Source organism: Punica granatum, chromosome 4 (genome assembly GCF_007655135.1).
Source record: "Punica granatum isolate Tunisia-2019 chromosome 4, ASM765513v2, whole genome shotgun sequence".
Taxonomy (NCBI): Eukaryota; Viridiplantae; Streptophyta; class Magnoliopsida; order Myrtales; family Lythraceae; genus Punica; species Punica granatum.
In genome coordinates this window covers 26,770,777-26,790,836 of record NC_045130.1, presented here as the reverse complement: position 1 = coordinate 26,790,836, position 20,060 = coordinate 26,770,777, and the positions used below count along the sequence as shown (strand labels likewise).

At 37.6% G+C, this 20,060-nt stretch overlaps 1 protein-coding gene across 1 annotated transcript; it reads right to left on the bottom strand.

The window, feature by feature from the left end:
* Nucleotides 1-2,563: 2,563 nt before the first annotated feature.
* Nucleotides 2,564-7,766, bottom strand: LOC116202948 (pyrophosphate--fructose 6-phosphate 1-phosphotransferase subunit beta-like). The gene is made up of 16 exons (XM_031534588.1): nt 7,513-7,766; nt 6,966-7,127; nt 6,759-6,880; nt 6,401-6,454; nt 6,211-6,317; nt 6,008-6,113; nt 5,708-5,771; nt 5,353-5,441; nt 4,815-4,946; nt 4,350-4,520; nt 4,127-4,242; nt 3,598-3,709; nt 3,391-3,475; nt 3,231-3,275; nt 3,070-3,138; nt 2,564-2,876 (listed from the first exon to the last, which is right to left on the bottom strand). The coding sequence occupies exons 1-16, from the start codon at nt 7,709-7,711 to the stop codon at nt 2,782-2,784; spliced, it is 1,728 nt and encodes a 575-aa protein (XP_031390448.1). The 5' UTR covers nt 7,712-7,766; the 3' UTR covers nt 2,564-2,781.
* Nucleotides 7,767-20,060: the final 12,294 nt, after the last annotated feature.

The window sequence follows — 20,060 nt, the reverse complement described above, 5'->3', positions numbered from 1 at the left end:
ATTCGCGTTCATGAGCCAAATTAAGAGCAAAATTAATGACTCTATTGCTCAATAAAGCGCCGTGTATGGGTAGATTGACATGTGCATCTGTTGATGCACCAGGGGTTAGGGAGTCATGGAGACACAGGATTAGAACCACGTCCTAAATTATTAATAGAAAAAAGAAGAAAAGTTACATATATTATTGTGACTTAAATGGGGACACATGTTAGTTCTGATTGGAGGGCCTGAAAAGGTACCATCCCGAATTAATTAAAAGGAAATATCATTATATATAGTTTCTCTCGTACTTATTGTGGGGAAGAAGAAGGGAGCACATATAAAGGGACAAATGCATGAAGGTAATGCAAGATACTGTACTTCCAGATGGGATGAAAGGGTCCTTAAAAAGTCGAGATGGAAAGGTACAAGAGAAGCTTTTCTCAGTATATATCCCACATGCTTAGAACTTCCAAATTGGTGGCATGTGATCCGCAACTTTATGGCCCTTTAAGCAATTGTATGTATGTATATACATATAATAAAATATCAATAATTAATTAATTAATCGAGACGGGGAAAGTTAGAGAAAAGAAAATAAGCTAAATATTCTGCTATGTCTAATTCCAAGCTATTGTCAAACACTACAAACAAGGACTGGACCCCTTTCTTGAGTGTAGCAAAAGAAAATTGTCAGCATACTTGGTTGGTTCAATGAACATGATGGAACCTGGTTAGCATCTCAGAGGCTCGAGTAATCTCGACTGTTGGACACGATGGCTTATAATTGCCGGTGACAATTTGTCTTGGTCTCGATTGAATGATTATGATAGAGCATGACATGTTTAAACTAGTATCCTCCACTTAGAGATGAATCATACTTACATATTATGGATATAACTGCTGTAAGATATCTGCAATAAGATATGTGTAAATGTATAGTAGGCTTAAATTCCGGCTGACCTATAAACAAATGTTCTCGTATCTTTTACTTATAATATAAATATAGAGGCTGAAATCCAACCATTGTACCTATCCTTAAAAAAAAAAAAAAGAAAGTCCAACCATTGTCTAGCTTTCATACGAGTAATATAATTCTGGATGGTAACTTATGGTCCTTTAAATATGGACTTCTTTCAAGAATTGAAAATTTAAAAAAAAAAAGAAAAAAAAAAGAAAGGAGCCACATTAGTGAAAATTACGAGTTGAGATTGATGTGATTGTCATAACCCCTTTGTTAGTTTTTATCAACTTTAAATACCCAAAATAATTTTCTTCTCGCTTGAAATATAAATGGGGTATAAATAGTTAACTCAGGTATGTGAGACGAAATTTAGCAATATTTCATACTCATAATCAAACATTTAACTGTATTTTGTTTTCTCAATATTTTTAACGACAGTAGAGGATCATTGGAGTGACTCCACTGAGTTTTACCGCATAAGTGGCAGTGGCAATATATAGCTATGGTACTTCTGACATTGATGTATCTATATCTATATTTATATGCAATGTTAAAAGCGGATACAACGTATAGGAGGATGCCACGTGAGATGAAGCTAAAATATGATTGAGTGACTTTTCAAGTCACCACCAATAAAGACTCGACAAATGTAAATAATGTTATGGTGCCATCTCAATCATGGTAATTCAAAAGTCTACAACTCAAGGAAATCCAAAAGTTACTAACTCATGAAGGACAAAACCAATATATAGGGTGATAAAATCGATATACAGGGGGATGATGATCCCCTATTTCTTTTCGATGTGACCTTTAGTATCCGGAAGCCCAATTAGGCTCCGACTAATTCAGTTGAATCGGATCGACTTATTAAGGGTTAAACTCTCATAATATGAATTTTCTGCATTCACAAGTACTCGAACTTGATACCTTACTTTAGCGGAATAAGCTCCAAACCGCTTGAACCAACTCATGTTGGTATGATCCCCATTTATACTTGATGAGCATATATTTTGCTTTCTTAATTTTCTTAATTGTAGACATTCGTTTCCGCAAGACCACTTGAGGATTTTGCACATAAAAGGATGTGTGGGGATGAATTTCTGGACGGAATCTCCTTGTGGATTTGTTAGTTGTTGGTATATCCATCCAACGCTTCTATAGAAAATAAGATTTGGTGGTGGACTCCATTTTTAGTGTTATTGTTGTTAGTTTTTATATTTTTATTTCATGTTATTTTCATGTAACTTAGTACGGTTATTGAAGGTTGAGTCCAATAACTTATTTGAGTGTATAGTGGTTGTGAAACCAAAAAAGTACTATTGTATATTTTGATATTGTCGAGACAAAATTATAGTCTTATGTATATATGTTGACAAAATTCGAAATTGATAATTGCAAATCACTTAATTGCTAAATATTAATAATATATATTCAATAAAACATACAAATTTTACAAGTTAGAGTGCTTATTAAGCGGAGCAACCGGTGAGATGAAATATGTTTCTCACAACAGTTATTCAGATTATATTGCATATGCGCCATTTTCGAAAATGTTATTTTTTGTTACTTTCAACAAATCTGATCGGGATGCGTCTAGTATTAGTAAAGTTTAAATCTATATTGAATAAGAAACCATATTGGAAATTGTCTACAACTCTTATCGAAAAACATCCTTTATTATCCTGGGGATTATACATTTCTGACCGAACCTACTATCATGATGGCCAAAAATTTTATTGACGAACCCGTTACTAAAGAGGCACACAGTGAGATAGATCCTATCCGAGTTCGAGCCAAATTAGTTCGAGCCCCATGAGGGATTCGGCTTCAGAAGGTCATCACTGAATCATCCGAGTCCGAGCTTGAGCTCCCAGTTCCAGCAAGAGAGTGTGGTTGATTGCATGAGATGTCGGGCCAACAAACTGGATTGGTCCTGCAATAAAAAACACAAGTGAATAATCTTCACAGATGGAAGATTTCTGAGTGTAAACCCGTGTGCTAGTCTTTCCATCCGGAGAAATCGAACGTCTCAAATGATCCAGGGGAAGGAAGGAAACATAACAGTATCGCAAATTTAATCTTTCAAAACTACGGGTGAACAAGTACGGCGTAGTAGTCTGACATACCAGGACTGATATATCGGTTTTTGACAGCCCACTCCTCCCGCATTGAAGCAAATCTCTTGAATGGTGCACCTGAAATCCAAAGTCAATGGAAAAGTCACTTCTTTGGTAAATCATTAAACGGTCGAACAAGTTAGTATCAGTAGGAATTTGGCCACTCTCACCTTCGAGTTCCACCATTGCCTTCTTGATCACAGGCTTGAACTTGCCTGCACACGATAAACATTGGGAACCGAACAGATAAGATGTAAGCAAGCAATGAAGAGATTATCAACTTATGGCATGATAAGAGTAAGATGTTTGTCATTCAAAAGCAGACCATACCATGTCTCCTCTCAACATCCATCAGTGAAGTTAAAGCAGTTCCACCGACTGTCCAATCTGAAACGGGTGCACCTAAATTCCCGACCTGGAACATTGTAAACGTCATCATGCAATGTTTTCACAAGATTGATATAAACAACAGAACTAAGAACTGAAACCCAAGTAGGAAATGAGCTCAGGAATCATGCTAAAGGAAGCTTCACATACCGAAGCTATCAAACCCGTTTTTCCACAATGAAGGAGAGCCGCAGCAGCATAGCCCAGAGCATAGCAGTACGTAGAATCAAAGTTGCTTGGAAAACCACACCTTCCTTCATACCTGAGAAGGTGAAAGAAAGGAAGGTTAGTAGAGCCAATCACGGTGAGGGCAGGCTAGAGCGCTAGTCTCAGCCAAAAGCTGGCCCAGCTCCAAAACAGCATGGCCAAGAAACTCGTGGAAGAAACTAAACAGTGCATTTTGGGCTTGAGATCTTTCCCATATTGGGAAGGCACTGAGCAGCCACCGGAAACTCGGGTGTAACATTGGCCTAGGCTCAACCCTCATAAGTAAAGTCCTCTTTAACAATGCCAATTAGAAATTGGGACTTGATGCAGGTTCAAATTGGTCAGAACTTTTTCTTTTTAGCTTGCGTACAGCTTGACTAGTTCATCTCCATGGCAAGGAAAGATATGCCAACCATGCTTAACTAAACGACCTCATAAGTAAAGATATGACTTTAGGATTTGCGTGCATTACCCGAAAAAGTGAGATTGTCCTTGAAAGCCGCCTTTGTATCTGTTTTCCTGCTTCCTCTTCTCCAGTTCAACCTCAACCATTTGAATCAGCATCTTCTCAGTCTCAATTCTGGCAACCTAAATGTAGAGAACCGGATTAACAGTGATAGTAAAAAAACTACTGAAAATGCAAAAGGGAAAGAACTAAAGGTGGATAAATAGATAGTTAAGTTTGTAACAGTTACCTGCACATTTCCATGGGGATCTCTTTCAAGCATCAACTGTTCTTGGATTGCTTGAGGTAGAAACTCGAAGAGCTGCAGAGACTGGGGCTTGAGTTTATTCTTCCACAGACCTCCTTCATCAACTGTCTCGTGTGCGAGGATCTCATTTAGTTCTGCGATAAGCTGCTGCACCTGCAAATCTCCCATTCCAAGAGAAGTATATATTAATTCCAAAGCATTTAACTTCAAACTACGATCTTCTTTTCTTGCATTGGCGAAGGAGGGAAACTTTCATGCAAAGCCAGCCTGAACAAGTGTTTAAATGACGAAAATCTGTTGCAACTGTTATTTGCTTTGGCTGCCGCCGCCAGGGCACTCCCCATATCCAACTAATACTCATGCTCCAACATGGGAACTCATTCTTACGTGCCAACACCTCCTAGAAAGTTTTACATCTTGCCGCTAAGAGAAGAATGGAGAAGCTACCTCTGGTACGAAGTCAATGAGACCTTCTGGTATGAGTATGACACCGTAGTTATAGCCGAGCTCTGAGCGCTTGCAGATCACATCCACAATATAGTCAGTGACATTTTTCAGGGTCAGCTTCTTCATAGCAACCTGAATCGAGGCATTGGATATCTCAACAATTTTTGTACTGAAAAAACTGAACATACTCCAGTATTATTCTCAAGTAGTAACAAGGCAATAATAGTTACACGGTACATTCAGATCACGCAAGAACAACTAGTAGACTAATGCGACCCATTATGGTAAAATCAAACTGGTGGGATCCCAATGTTATCGTACTAGTTCAAATATCAAATGCAAGAATCCCATATAATTAATATAAGCATTGGATATTGACTACTCATGTTGCAAGTGTATCTGGTACTGTGGATTCCTTGTTAAGCTTCAAAAATCAAATGAAATATCGATTCAGAATTTTAAAATGATGAGACATAACAGAAGGACACAGGAAGACTGACTGTTTACATTTGGTAATACAATGTATAAAAGGAAGTACCTCTTCTCCAATAATTGTGATGTTTGGGTGAGTTTGTAGAGCACACTCTAAAGTGATGTGAGAAGCTGCACGTCCCATTAGCCTTACGACTACAAAGAAAAAATCGGACAATCGAAAACGGTGAATAAAATCAGTTGATCGAATCTCAGTTTCACATTGCTGGTTCTTAAGCGAAAAGGACAACTATCTCTAGCAGGTAAAGTCATTTGATAGAAAGTCATCAATGCCCAATTGCTTCAGCAGTTACACGTTAATGATCTCAGTAGCAACGATATTCTCAGAGTAAAGCTCTCTATGTAAAATACCAAATGAAGCAAAAGTAAAATCACTCGATGGCAAATATGCTTTCACTTACAGTGGTAATATTTTCCACTTGAACGAGCATCTACCATTACATTGCCGATCATTTCAGCATATATCTGCATTGATAGACATGGCATTACGTTCTAATACGTGAACCAAAAATACATAACTAAAGGCTCATGTCTTGTGTGGAGTCAGAATGGCTTTCACTATAAAATTAGCTTGTTCAGAATGATAGCATTTATGTGAAGATTTCTAGGCATAGATGGGTTGGAAAGAAGACCAGCACTCTCAGGTGTAGTTTATTATGTCGAAGTTTGACAGGAATTAAGCTAGAAACTGCAAAGATTACCTTGCATGCAGTATCGAATCCAAAACTGACAGGAACCTCTTTGCACTTGAGATCTCCATCAATTGTTTTCGGGCATCCAATTACCCGAGTTTTCAGATTTTTGCTCCTGATTGGTCCAATAACATTGGGAAATAAATTTAGTTCCAGGAACAAAGCAGAACACCGATGGTCCATCCGTGTGGATTTTATTTTGCATCATGTACCTGAAATTTTCAGCAAGGAGGCCAGCATTTGTGTTTGAATCATCTCCACCAATCACAACAAGACCATCCAAGTCAAGCTTAAGGGCTGTTTCTTCAGCTTGTTTAAACTGGAAATCAGGGCACTATAAAGTCAACGCTGAAGTTAATAAAAATTTGCTGTTATCGACCTCTCCAGAAGAAGTTGCCTAACCTGCTCAGGAGTTTCAATCTTGTCCCTCCCGCTGCAGATCATGTCGAACCCACCCTATTAGAAGTAAAAATAACTTTTAAGTCTTTCACTATCAAACCAAATATCATATTTATTCTATGGTTAAACGAAACAGGGTACAAGCGTCATCACCAGAAATCTGCAACCAGCTACCATCGCTAGCAAAATAGGTACATTCAAACCATTCAATACTGAATTCCGAAGTGGCACTCTCTTTTTACACCATGAATGGCACATAGAAATATTACATTTAGCGATATATAGATCATTGAAGTTTTACACTTCGGATCCTAGAAAATGATATCATGATTCTCGTGCGAATAAATTTAAAAAGACTCACCTGATTTCTGTACGGGTGTATGTAATCTGAAGTCAGTTCGGTGTACTTGCACTTCATGATACCGGCAGGGCCACCCCTGAACCCGTACAGCGTGCTTCCTTTGGCATGCTCTTGCAAGTAGTCTGAAAACAAAAGAATATGCTTTCCGTTAAAGGCACATATCACAACTAAAAGGATATGAAACTTTTGAATAAAAAGCACTCTCACCGAAGATTCCTGTAATCACATTGTGTCCACCAGGAGCTTGGCCTCCGGACAGGACCACGCCTATCTTCAGGTTCTGCTTTGAGACAGCTGAAGTAGCGTCGCTTGGGACCAATGATGCTGATGGTTGTCCAAAGAGATGTGGAAACAGCTTAGCAATCTCAGCTGCAAAAGCCAGGGGTTGTTAACTTGTTACAATTGAGATTTGATCACAAAACATAAAATATATTTCATGAGTGGAGATTCAATTCTACTGAAAGATTTGGCAGAAAACATGGTATCGAATTTGGCTGGCAACATTAAACTACTACCTCGATGATGTCCGGAGGTGTTCTTAGTAAACAAGAAACAGGTTTTTCTTTTTCCCCCAGTAAATACATAAGCCATAGAAAAAAACTAAAGAACACTGCAAAAATACAATTAAGGAACGAGGAACAGGGCAAGCCAATGCCGGGACAGCATTTGTTTCTGCTAAAAAGTAATGTGGTTTCGCCAAAAACAACAAAGGAACATTTAATGAACCAATACAGGGGATATATAGGCGGAGGACCTGGATTGCCGGCGGAAGAGCTAGGAGGGCCATGGACGATCTTAAATGGAGTCTTCAGCACAGAGGGCAAGTCGAGCTTGTGGCCTATGCGGCTTGCCTGCACTTCACTGCACACAGCAGCCACGCGGCTGGTGGGTGCCAGTGCCCGGGCGGGTCTCTCGGTGGCGGCTTGGCAGGCTATCGCTAAAGAGGGAGCCATGGTAGTATTTTCTAAAACAGACTGCTGCGTATCTTTTTAACGAAGAGGAGGGACGTGGTGGGTGAGAGAAGCAACGCTGACGTCGGCGACTGAGTTATTATATAGGTTTCTATGGGAGGGTATTTTGGGTATATCGCAAAACTTTTGGCTAATTTAGCGATTCCGACGCCCCAACGGATTAGAATTTTGCAGAAAAATCTTGATTTGATATTTTAAACTATTTTATCTATCTAATTACTTTCTTGTTTTCTTATCCTTAACTATCTATCTATATCTATACCTATATATACGGTCTATCTGCAACAAAAAGCTTCCACAAACATTTTGAACATTTCCTTAGCTTGTGATCATCTTACTTTTCACGTCTCTACCATTAAATATTTACATTGGTTGTCGCGATCATTCATTCACTTCTGAGCATAGCCTCATTTGTTCATTTGGAATTTTCTAAATGGACCTCCACATCTTTTTGACAAATCAATTAATGTTCGATTTTTTCACAAAAAAAAAGAAAAAGAAAAATGAATTTCATGTTATGTTTACCTTTAAAGAGCAAATGCCACTAAAAACGAAAACATTGCTTCTTCCTCCCAACCACCAACCACCCATCCCCAGGAGCCGTGATTTCTTATGTTCTCTACTTCGTTTTTATATTTTTAATTCTTTTTCCTAGTATGAAAAAAGCATCTGTAGCCCACACATTGCAAATCGAATTTTATAAAGTTGTTGAAACATTAAGATGGGTAATTTAGACACACTCAAGAAGGATCGCCAATTTTAGTATCATGTATGAATTCCAAAATTCAATTTAAAAATGTCCACGAGGATGGAAAAACCACTTGACTAAAGGGAATGTTGCCTCCGTTCGTCGGATGAGAGTCTTTTACATAGGTTTTATGGACATTCTCTCAGCGAATTCAGTCCCAAACGTGAATAAGAGTGTATGGAGTTTTGCTCATATTCCATTAGTTAGAACTAAAATGTGATGAATGGGTGCAAAGAGTCCGTTCAAATATGCAATTCATAAATTCATTTAATATGAAAAAAGAAGATGTATAATTTCATATAGCACAAAAGAGTAATGATACAAAAGTTTTAATGAATCAAATACGTTATAGACATTCAATTTAGAAAATATTAACTAAATAAGAAAAAAATTAAACGCGTCCACAATGCAAGACTACAAGACTAACTTTAAAAATATTTTCAATACTTTTACATATTTCATTCTCTCCATCATTATTAAAAATTCAAAAAGGTAATTTATAAAATATCAATTAACAATAATATAAGCAATCATTCTATTGTATTCCTTAATATTTTTCATTAAAAATTAACTAAAATATATAAATATAAACGTTCGCGCAAATGCTCGGGCAAGAGGGCTAGTTTATTTATTTATTTATTTATTTTTATTTTTATTTTTTTTCAGTGTGAATCTTGGTATCCGGAAGCCCAATTGAGCCCCGACTAATCCAGTCGAACCGGGTTGACCCACTAAATACATGGGATGTGATTAAATTAGCATACATGTGCTATGCATGACATCTCCGTTTTCATGTTATAAATACTTGTATTCTATCCTAATACATTTCTCTGGTGTAAACAATAAGCATGTTAAGAGGAGTGCAAATAATGATTTTTTTTTTACCAAAAGGAGTTTCATTCATAGTTAACCGGAGTCAATTACAACACTACGAGGGGATGAAACCCCTATAAGATCTCGAAGAAGCAAAGTATGAGATAAAACAGATGGAGGATACTCAAAAACAACAAAAGGATATAATTGTTCACTGCCCATCCTAGCAAGGGCATCAAAGCAAACATTTGCTTCACGATAGGAGTGCATATGGGGATAAGCCGCTCAATTCTGAGGCACAAAGTCCTGCAATCTTCAATGAGGCAAGCCAGATGAAGATTAGATAGTGCCTCGCCCCGAATCCAGTTAAACACTAATTGTGCATCAATGTCTACATCTAGGTGTGAAATATTCAGACTCGCAGCTAGTAGCAGCCCTGTCTGAGGCCTTGAAGTTCAGCCACCGCACTAGAAGTGTTTCCTAAATTCATCATGAAACCCCAACAACGCCCCTCATGGTTCCTAATCAATCCCCCAGCTCCTGTCACTCCTGGATTCCCTTTAGAGGAGCGATCGGTATTTAGCATACGGAACCTTTCTGGCGAAGGTACCCAACCAATAAGGATTTCTCTGCGGTAGTGTCTTGGAAGGCTCTTCATAGAGGCAAAAGATTCTGCTGCTAGCTGGATGGTCACCTGCACCAGATTGGAATGAAGTGGTCTTTTAGAGAAGATAATGGAGCTTCGGTTTTTCCAAAGGTTCCACAAGCCGATGATGGCCTAAGGAATTCCAGAAACTGAAGGACAATGAGCAGCGATATTAAATCTAATGCACTCCTCAACCGGTGTTACAAAGGACACAGAGCATTTTGTCGGGATGGAGATGTTCTGCCAGAAGATGTAGGCTGCCATGCAATTGCCGAGCATATTGCACAGGGAGCAATCACATTCATCCAACATTGAGCAAGAAGACTGGTCGTAGCAAGCTTCCCTTACACCGCCAGCCAAAGGAAAAACTGTATTCAGGGAATTGTTGGGCTCTTCTATATCCACTTCTACTGTCGTGGGTTTGGGCTCTGATGCAGTCCCAGCTCTAATAGATACGCTGACTTTGTGTTGTGTTGACCATCAATTGAGAGACCCCAAATTATGTGATTGTTCATATTTCCTGAGATACTAAGAGGGGTCCCCTCTATTCGATCACAGATTTCCGGGGGCAGATCAAACGAGAGGTTTTCATGATGCTAACAGTGAGAGGAAGCAATCACTAAGTGTTAGGGAAGTAAATCCCTGGTTTGCTAGCAATTATATCCCGACTTCCTTGTATTCTTTCTTATTCATTGTAATTGGCAGCTGTACATTATTCTTTCCTTTGATGTTGCCGTAGGCAGGCTGATGTATGTATACAAGCAATCAAGAGAATCAGAATACGTTAACTCTCCAAAGTATAAGCGTTTCTAAGACTTAAAAGAGAGCGAGACAGTGAACAACAACAATGGGAAGATGATCGATGTCACTTCTCCTTATTTTCTGAGCACGTCTAATGGCATGGGAACTGTCCTTGTGACTTGCAAGCTCACATGCACGAATTATTCAACTTGGTCTAGAGCCAAGTTGAATGCTTTACAAGCTAAGAACAAAATTGGCTTTATTGGGAAGTCTACAGAAACCTGAAGAGACGGTAGAAGACTTCGGAGCATGAAAGATATGTAATGCTACCGTGGTCGCCTGGATCTTTAACTTGTTAGTTATGAGTCTGCACGCCAGAGGAGGCCAAGGCACTATGGGATGACCTGGAGGAGTGTATTTTGCAAGGAAATGCATCAAGGGCTCAGTAGATCAAGGCTGCGCTGAGTGTTTTGCAACAAATAGGGCTCACGGTTAGGAAGTATTACCCCCACCCTCACCCCAACACCCCCCCCTCCCCCCCCCCCCCCCCAAAAAAAAAAAAAAAAAATCACATGCTTCCTAGAAATCCTGATGCGACATAAGACGTGGCAAATCGGTATCTCGAGAAAAACAGGTTCTGACGACCTGTCTCGAGGGAAACGACCTCTGGAGCCAAACGGGAAATTTTAGAGCCTCAAACAGATATTTTTATGTTATTTGGGTATTTTTACAATTTTAGGAAAAGTTATGTCTTTCGTGTAATTTAGGCGTTCTAATTCCTATTTAAGCTTTGTAAAACCCTAGGGTTGGACGTTTTATCTTTTGATCAATTAATACAAATTGGAGCTTTCGTGCTCTTTCGCCCATTCTCGGATTCGATTCAATGATGCGGCAGAAGACGTGGCAAATCGGTATCTCGAGAAAAACAGGTTCTGATGACCTGTCTCGAGGGAAACGGCCTCCAAAGCCAAACGGAAAATTTTAGGGCCTCAAACAGATATTTTTATGTTATTTGGGTATTTTTATAATTTTAAAAAAAGTTTATGTCTTTTGTGTAATTTATGTGTTTTAATTCCTATTTAAGCTTTGTAAAACCCTAAGGTTGGACGTTTTGTCTTTTGATTAATTAATAAAAATTGGAGTTTTCGTGCTCATTGCCCATTCTCGGATTTGATTCGAATTTGATGCCTATTCCTTGGTATTCGTAGAATCAACATGTTATAGAAGATTATTTTTTGGTATTCGTGCGCGAATTAACATATTACAATTGTTCTTTAGTTTTGCTATGTCAGTTGGTATTGGAGCCGCGTTCGCTCTTTGATCAGCGATGCCGCCTCGAAGAACGGCTAATCAACGTCGGGTTGCGGAGGAGGACAAACTGTATCGGAGGATCGAGCAGATTATTGATACCTGGCTGGTGCGTAGGCTGGACGTGGTTCTGGATCGCCTAACCGAGAGGATGGGGGTGTTGATGGAGGCCTGACAGGAGGTCGACCCGAGGCGCGGCTGAGTCCTTAATCCGATTGCAGGCTTGGAGGATGTCGAGTATGATTCCTATTTTGAAGGGAACGCAACTTTGTTTTCCAAAGAGAATCCGTCTGATGACGCAATTTTTGTAGCGGGAGGTAATAGAGAGCCCGAGTTCGATGAGGAAGAGGAGGATGATGAGGTAGATGACAAGGGTTATGACGAGAACCGGAAATTCGATGAATTTGAGGGGAATGATGTGGGTCTCTTTGCTTTTGCTGAGTATGATGAGGACGACAAGGAGGCTGATGCGGTCTGGGAGGCCATCAACAAGAGGATGGACTCACGAAGAAAAGATAGGAGGGAGACAAGGCTGAAGCAGGAAATTGAGAAGTATTGTGCCTCGAATCAACAGATGAGGATGATGATGTCAGATGTCTCTATCAAACCAATCACTGCGGCATAGTATTTTGAGTCAGGATTTTTTCCAATCATTCGTTATAGAGCATGGGTTTACATCAGTTTTCGGTCAAGTATGGAAGATGTGTATGTTGGTGTGGATAATTTTGCACATGATTATGGATTCGAGAATCTAAGCGGTGGGCCTAATTCTATGGGGTTTTCGATGGGCATGGGGAAAGCATGCTACTGATTTTGTCTGCTATCACTTGCTGAGGATCATTCTTGAAGACAAAGACTTTCCTCATGAGATCAAGAATGTCATTTCTTCTGCCTTCTTACAGACTGATGCCGCCTCTGCCGAAGCATGCTCATTAGATGTAGCCTTCGCTTTTGGAACCACAACATTGGTAGCAACAGTCATGGGGAGATTACTAGTGGTGGCTAATGCTGGAGATTGTAGAGGAGTCTTATTTCGCCGAGGGAAAGCAATTGAGATGTCAAGGGACCACAATCCTGTATCCGCCAAAGAACGGAAACAGATCGGGGCTTCAGGAGTTTATGTCTATGATGGGTACCTCAATGGACAACTGCACGCAATTTTATCTCTTGGACGTAATTTTATCTCTGGACTCCTAGGGCCAATTCTCTCAACCCAGGGGAGAATGATGCGGCAGAAGACGTGGCAAATCGGTATCTCGAGAAAAACAGGTTCTGACGACCATGTCTCGAGGGAAACGGCATCCGGAGCCAAATGAGAAATTTTAGGACCTCAAACGGACATTTTTATGTTATTTGGGTATTTTTACAATTTTAGAAAAAGTTTATGTCTTTCGTGTAATTAGGCGTTTTAATTCCAATTTAAGCTTTATAAAATCCTAGGGTTGGACGTTTTGTCTTTTGATCAATTAATAAAATTTGGAGTTTTCGTGCTCTTTGCCAATTCTTGGATTTGATTCGAATTTGATGCCTATAACTGGTATTCATAGAATCAACAGGTTACAGAAGATTGTTTTCTGGCATTCTTGCGCGAATTAATAGATTACAATTGTTCTTTAATTTTGCTGCGTCAAATCCTCAGGTACCTATCGTCCTGTTGAGCATTTCCTTTCTTATTATGGTGCCGCTAATTGTCACTTGTCCTATATAGCCACGAATGTTTCAAATCTGGAGCCTAGATCTTAACAGGATGCGATTCCCGACCCTCGATGGCGTGCCACGATGGTCAAGGAAATTTGGGCATTGGAGTTAAACAATGCAAGGACAATTGTGGATCTTCTTCCCGGTCAATACTTGAGCAATTTTAAGTGATGAGCAAATGGTAACATCGAACGTTATAAAGTGCATCTTGTTGCCAACGGATTTACTCAAGTTGAGGGCATTGATTTCTAGAAGACTTTGCTCTCGTGGCTAAGTTTGTACTGTTGATGCTTGTTGACTGTACCAGTGGCAAAAGATGGACGTTCACAATCCATTGCTACACAGAGACTTAGATGAAGAAGTTTATATGCGGCTGCCTCCTGGCTTACATCCAGGAAAACATGGTTTGTTTGTTAGCTTTGCTGGTCACTTTATGACTTCGTTAGGTGTTGTGTAACTTATATTCAAAGATTGCAAATGCCTTGCGACTTTGTGGTTTCAACAGTTAGATGCTGATCATTCTCTATTTACTTTCACACGATGCAACATATTTCTTGCAGTGCTTGTCTACGGTGATGACGTGATTGTGGCAAGTAATGATTCTGGTCACTACAAGGGCTTCAAGTACCTTGACCAATGTTTTCGCATCAAGGACGTGGCTCCTCTCAACTCTTTCTTGGGAGGATCAAGGCAAGTCTACTAAATTCATGTCTTTTTCTTGGCTAGCGCAAATATGTTCTTAACATATTTAGAGAGTGTGGGATGCTTGGCTCTAGACTGTCTCCATTTCCGATGGAATAGCACCATCTATTATCAATTGATTCAGGTGCACCTTTTGACGACTCAAGACGTACACTTAATTTGTAGTCTTGTTTATTTGACGATCACTCAGCCACAATTGGGTTATTCAGTGCACCTCTTGTCACAATTCGTGCATAATCCTCATCAGGTACCTTGGGATACTGCCATGCCAGTGCTTCGATACCTCAAGCAATCACCGGAACAGGCAATCTTTTTACTTACCGAACTCCATGGAGCTCGAAGCATATTTATGATTCTGACTGGGCTAGTTGCCAATGACTCGCCGATCAAATACAAGTTATTGCATTATTTTGCATGCTGCCCCATTTCTAGGAAAACGAGGAAGCAGATCACGATATCCCGGTCATTTGTAGAGGCAAAGTATTGAGGTATGGCTGTTGCTATCAGTGAAGTTTTGTGGCTTCGAAGCTTACTCACTTCCCTTGGGATCACTTTCTCATACCCTACTTGGTTATTCTGAGACAACCGGGCTGTACTACATATCGTAGCTAATTTTGTGTTTCACGAACGGACCAAGAATATTGAGATTGATCGGGACATTATTCATGAACGCATCAAGTTTTTTCAGGTCATTGCCACTTCTCATGTTTCAACTCGACTGCAACTTCCTACTGGATAAGCGGCAAGATTTGTTGTATATTATAGTAACTGAGGGAGTCAATCTTGATTTATTAGGCATTCTAACATTAATTTCTCACCTTAGAATTGTTTTCAACTTTGTAGATTTTGCTTCGTTCTTAGCTGTAATGTTGTTCCTATTTGTACTCATTCATGGATCAATGAGAATTAGAGCTGGAAAGTTCGAATATTTATGAAATCTTCTTAAATTTTTTCTGCCATTTGACATCATATAATGTTGCTCCATACCATCATGACCTTTTTGAAATATTATGAACAAGGCTGCAAATTTATTGTGAAACAACTCAAGCACTGCTGCCAATTAAATTTTAAAGGAAGTAAAACTTCATTTCACAATTACATTACTATACTCTCGAATTATATTCTTATAATTTTTTTAATTTTTTATATTCTTAGATTTCATGTTATAGTCTCCTTCGATATTTTTATTTCAATTATCACTGGTTTATTTGCTATATATGATGAAGTAGGATTGAGGTCAGGAGAATTGACTTATATTAAAAAAAAAAAGACAAATAATAATTGAATAAAAACATCTATACACAATAAAGTCGGAGCAATGTTCCGGAAGACGCCATGTTGGACAAAGGCAACCTTAGATTGAGTGACTTTTGAACTCCCATCAAGTAATGGCACAAGATTGTGGTGACACATCACTTATGGAAAACTCTTTAGGAGTTCATTGTTCAAGACCTATTAGTTTGATGAAGGAGAGTTACAAACACAATCTCTCTAAAAGTTCTACGTTGAAAGTATACGCTTTTAATATAACCTAAGAATTTTGTTAGAGAAACGAAATATTTGACATGGACAATTAGATGTTAGACGATTTTAAGATAATGACAATGGGACTTGACCTTTTAATTTTGTTAGTTGTGGATTTCTTTACTGGTTTTTGTATTTTGTTAATATTACGTAACCTAAGTAAAACTATTGGATTTAATTGAGTTATTCATTGACATTATTAACCACTGTTGCATTATAATGTTGGCCATGCATAAAATCTGTAACAATTTTAACTCAATTTTCTTTATGAAAACTAGTGAAATATTTTTAGCATTTGTGTTCTTCCATATTATTCATACTTTTGTTTCTAGAGTTTAATATTGTGCATATACAACGGTTGCGAATTATTCTCTCATAGTGTGATTTGGCGTTGAGGAAGTGATGATTAATGTACATAGTAATTAAGTAAGATGAAAACTATTAGATTTCAAATAGAAGTTAACTCACGAAAGCAGAGAATTTATATTGCATAATATGCTACGATAGATATCATAGAAAGCAATTCTCATATTATCATAACCGTAGAAGGTTTACCTTCTTTGACTTTTTTTTTTAATCTATTATCTGGTTAACAGTTATATTAAACCTTAAACAACACATCTCTATATTAACATACAAACTTTTAGCCCATGCGATGCACGGGTTTAAAGTATTTATTTGTAATGATAATTTAAAATTTTGATATCCCAATTGAAATGTTTAATAAGAGATATATTTCTAAAGTACAACTGCTCAAATGGTAGCAATAACAAATTAAAGACAATTCGAAGTGACATATATAATAACAAATATTATTTTCTTTAATACTATATATATGTATATCGATTAAAATTATCAAATATTTTGAAAAATAAACTCTTAATTAATATAAATTTGCCACTTTAGTCTAATTTAACAGAGTGAAAGTGAAGTATATATATAAATATATGTTATTTATAAATATACAGATTTATGAAAATGTTTTTTTATAATTATTTAATTAAAATGACTTAATTATATATATATATATAATTGCGTCACTATTTAATTGCATTTAATTCATGCACATATATCATTAGATAGTAGTTATTTTCTTTAAGATAATATATTTTTAATCTTGAATATTATTTAGATGTTTGCATTTTTGACTTTATACTATTTAGAAAATTACTTTTCTATCCCCATTTATTGTTGGGATACAATTATATATATATATATATATATATATATATTCTAACCAATGCAATGCGCGGAATCTTTGACTAATTACTATAGATACCATTGTTATCAGAACCGGACCGGACCGGCCGGGTCGACCGGTCGGACTGGGAACCGGCACCATGTTCGGTCCAGTTCGCCTGAAAACCCAAAATGCACATTTGAACCGCCGAACCCATAAAATCGGCCAGTTCTATGGATTTTATGGGTTTACTATTTATTGTAAAAATTGTTAAGTTGTGTAAGGATTTGAACTCATGACCTCTTACTTCTTATACCAATATACTACCAACCAAACAACCACTACTTTCTTGTTCTTTTAACTCTACTTTTAAGTACTTATTAAAATTCAATATTTATTTTGAAGTAAGAAATATTAAATATATTTGTATTTTCTTACACTATTCTCATATATCTTTGAAATCATCATACTTCTATCATAATTATCATAATTTTTTTAATAATATGAATATTTATTTTATTAAACGTGCGGTCCGACCCATCGAACCCCTGGTTGAACCCATAAACCCATGAATCCATACCCCTTCCGGTTCATTATCCGGTCCGGTTCTGATAACACTGATAGATACAATACAAGGAACTTAAATTCAATACATAGGAACTTATTTAATGCGATTCTCCCATGAAAAAGAATTAGCATGGTTAAACAGTACTTTTCATTGAATTTATTTCAACTTAAAGTTTGTTTAGTTTAAGTCAATTTATTCGAGTTATATTGCTTTCTTCATGGAAAAACTATTTTATATCTATGTAAATTTACAATTCCATTGTTCATATTTTGTTTTTCTTGTTAATTGTTAAAGTGTAATAATGAACCAAAAAGTGAGAATCATACTGAAAATTAATTTTTTTAATCCAAAAAGTCATAAAAAATTATTAAATTGTATTCAAAAAGAATTTTATCAATTTTTTGAATAAAATCTTCTGTAAAAATAACTTCAAAAGGATATGGTTAATTTAATTATTGATCCGAAATTATTTCTTGTATCTAAAATAGACAATGAAATATCAAGAACAAATTTAGGAGAAGAATTGGAATAAGATGAGTGTAACGTTACGGGATTATATTGGGGTTTCCAGTAACTCTCTTTCAACTTAGAGTACAGACTCTCAAAATCGAAAAAAACATATCTATCTGAACAAATTCACATTGTTTTGAATTGGGCATCTATAATACTTGTTTTTCTTTTGTAAGATACAATATGATATTTTTGTGAATCTTTATGTGTTGCCAATTGCTATTGGCATTTAGACTGTGATTAACTTTTGCGTCCCTCCATACTTCAAATTATGGAATTGTTCAAGACTCTTACTAATGGAGGTGATTATAGGCTAGTGGCCCTAGCGATGTGATTAAAATCAAATTTACACGATTAACCACGATTAAGACCCGATTTTACCAAATAAACAGGCGATTAACAACAAATTCTCTTAAGAGCCTCACTGACCGAAACCATCACTCATCACTTCATTTGGATTTATACACACATAGATTCGGCCAATACACCCAGGTGAACACCAATTGACAAACTTACTGAGTTGACTCATGACCAACACCCATCTAATCTAATCTAATCTATCTATCTATCTATCTAATTAACTAATTAAAGACCAAATCAGCCGTCTTCCACTTGGCGAGCTACTGTCAAAGACTCCTATGGGTGGTCTGGACCCTATTTCAATAAATTTAATCCGTTCCTAACTCAACCACCCAAGATCGAACCCATCCTCTATGAATTTTGTCAGTTTTCTCTTATTAGGTTCAAATTTTAACCAGTCAAGAGTAAAATGGCACCGATTTAATGGAAAACTAAGATTGGCAGGGTTCGAAATAAATTTCCCAAAACTGCATATTATTGCGAAAATTTATTTTACATGTGCAATTTCTGTTAAATATTTGTCCCAAACCAATCATGGAGTGAACTCGTTGAAACGAGCGCTGTAGTAGAAATGACTCGTAGAACTGATGGTGCATTTGATTGCGCTCCCATACAGCCACATCGTTTGCTTGAAATTTAATCTGACTTTCACCTCGTCCTCCAAAGTCATTTCTTCTGCATGCTTCTCTGCTCGAGTTTCATCTTGATTGGTCATTGGCAAATCTGGGTCAAAACTAGGTGCTTACAACACCTTTGTACAAGAGGCCTATCATGCCACATAAGTCTGCCACTTCTCATGCAACTGCTTCAGCTCAAAGTTTATTGCTCAAGTGCATCAATATCCGTTGAGTGACTCAGAAAGAAGAGATCAGATCTCATCGATAGTCATTTATGACAGTGCCTAGTCGGTCAAGAGTTGAAGAAGCTTTTCCGATGTCAAAAGAAATCGCCTAAAGAGATAGAATGGATTAGAAACAGCATACAACACATGAGTTGTAAGACCACAGCAACCTCAGCACACAAGTGTCTAACCTTCAAGCGGAACACATCGGAGCACTAGGATAGTTGATGAAAGCATTTGAAACCATAAGCTGTTTGACCAGATCCTCAAACACTGAAGTCAACCTTGATCTCTCAAGAAAGAAACCCTATAGAACAAAGACTATGAGAAACTATGTAGAAACTTTAGAAGAAACTATGTATATAAGCTTCCAACAATTTGAAGAAACTATATAGAAACTCTAGAACAAAAACTTTGGAACGAATATAGCACAAGAATATGAGAAGTAGAGGGGACCTAACCGACCCTCGCAAAGTCAAATGTATATTGGGTACAATTCAGAATATGTGACTTCAAAACAACACGCAGTCACTGACAGACCATAGTCTTCCCCCCATCGGTTTCTCCTACTAGAAGAACTGGTTCGTGCAACTCATAGCAATGGTTGATCAGACTATACATCCTGCACATGCTCTTTGTCCATATAACGCTGCAGTCAACAGTAAGAAAGTATGTATCATGCATAACATGCT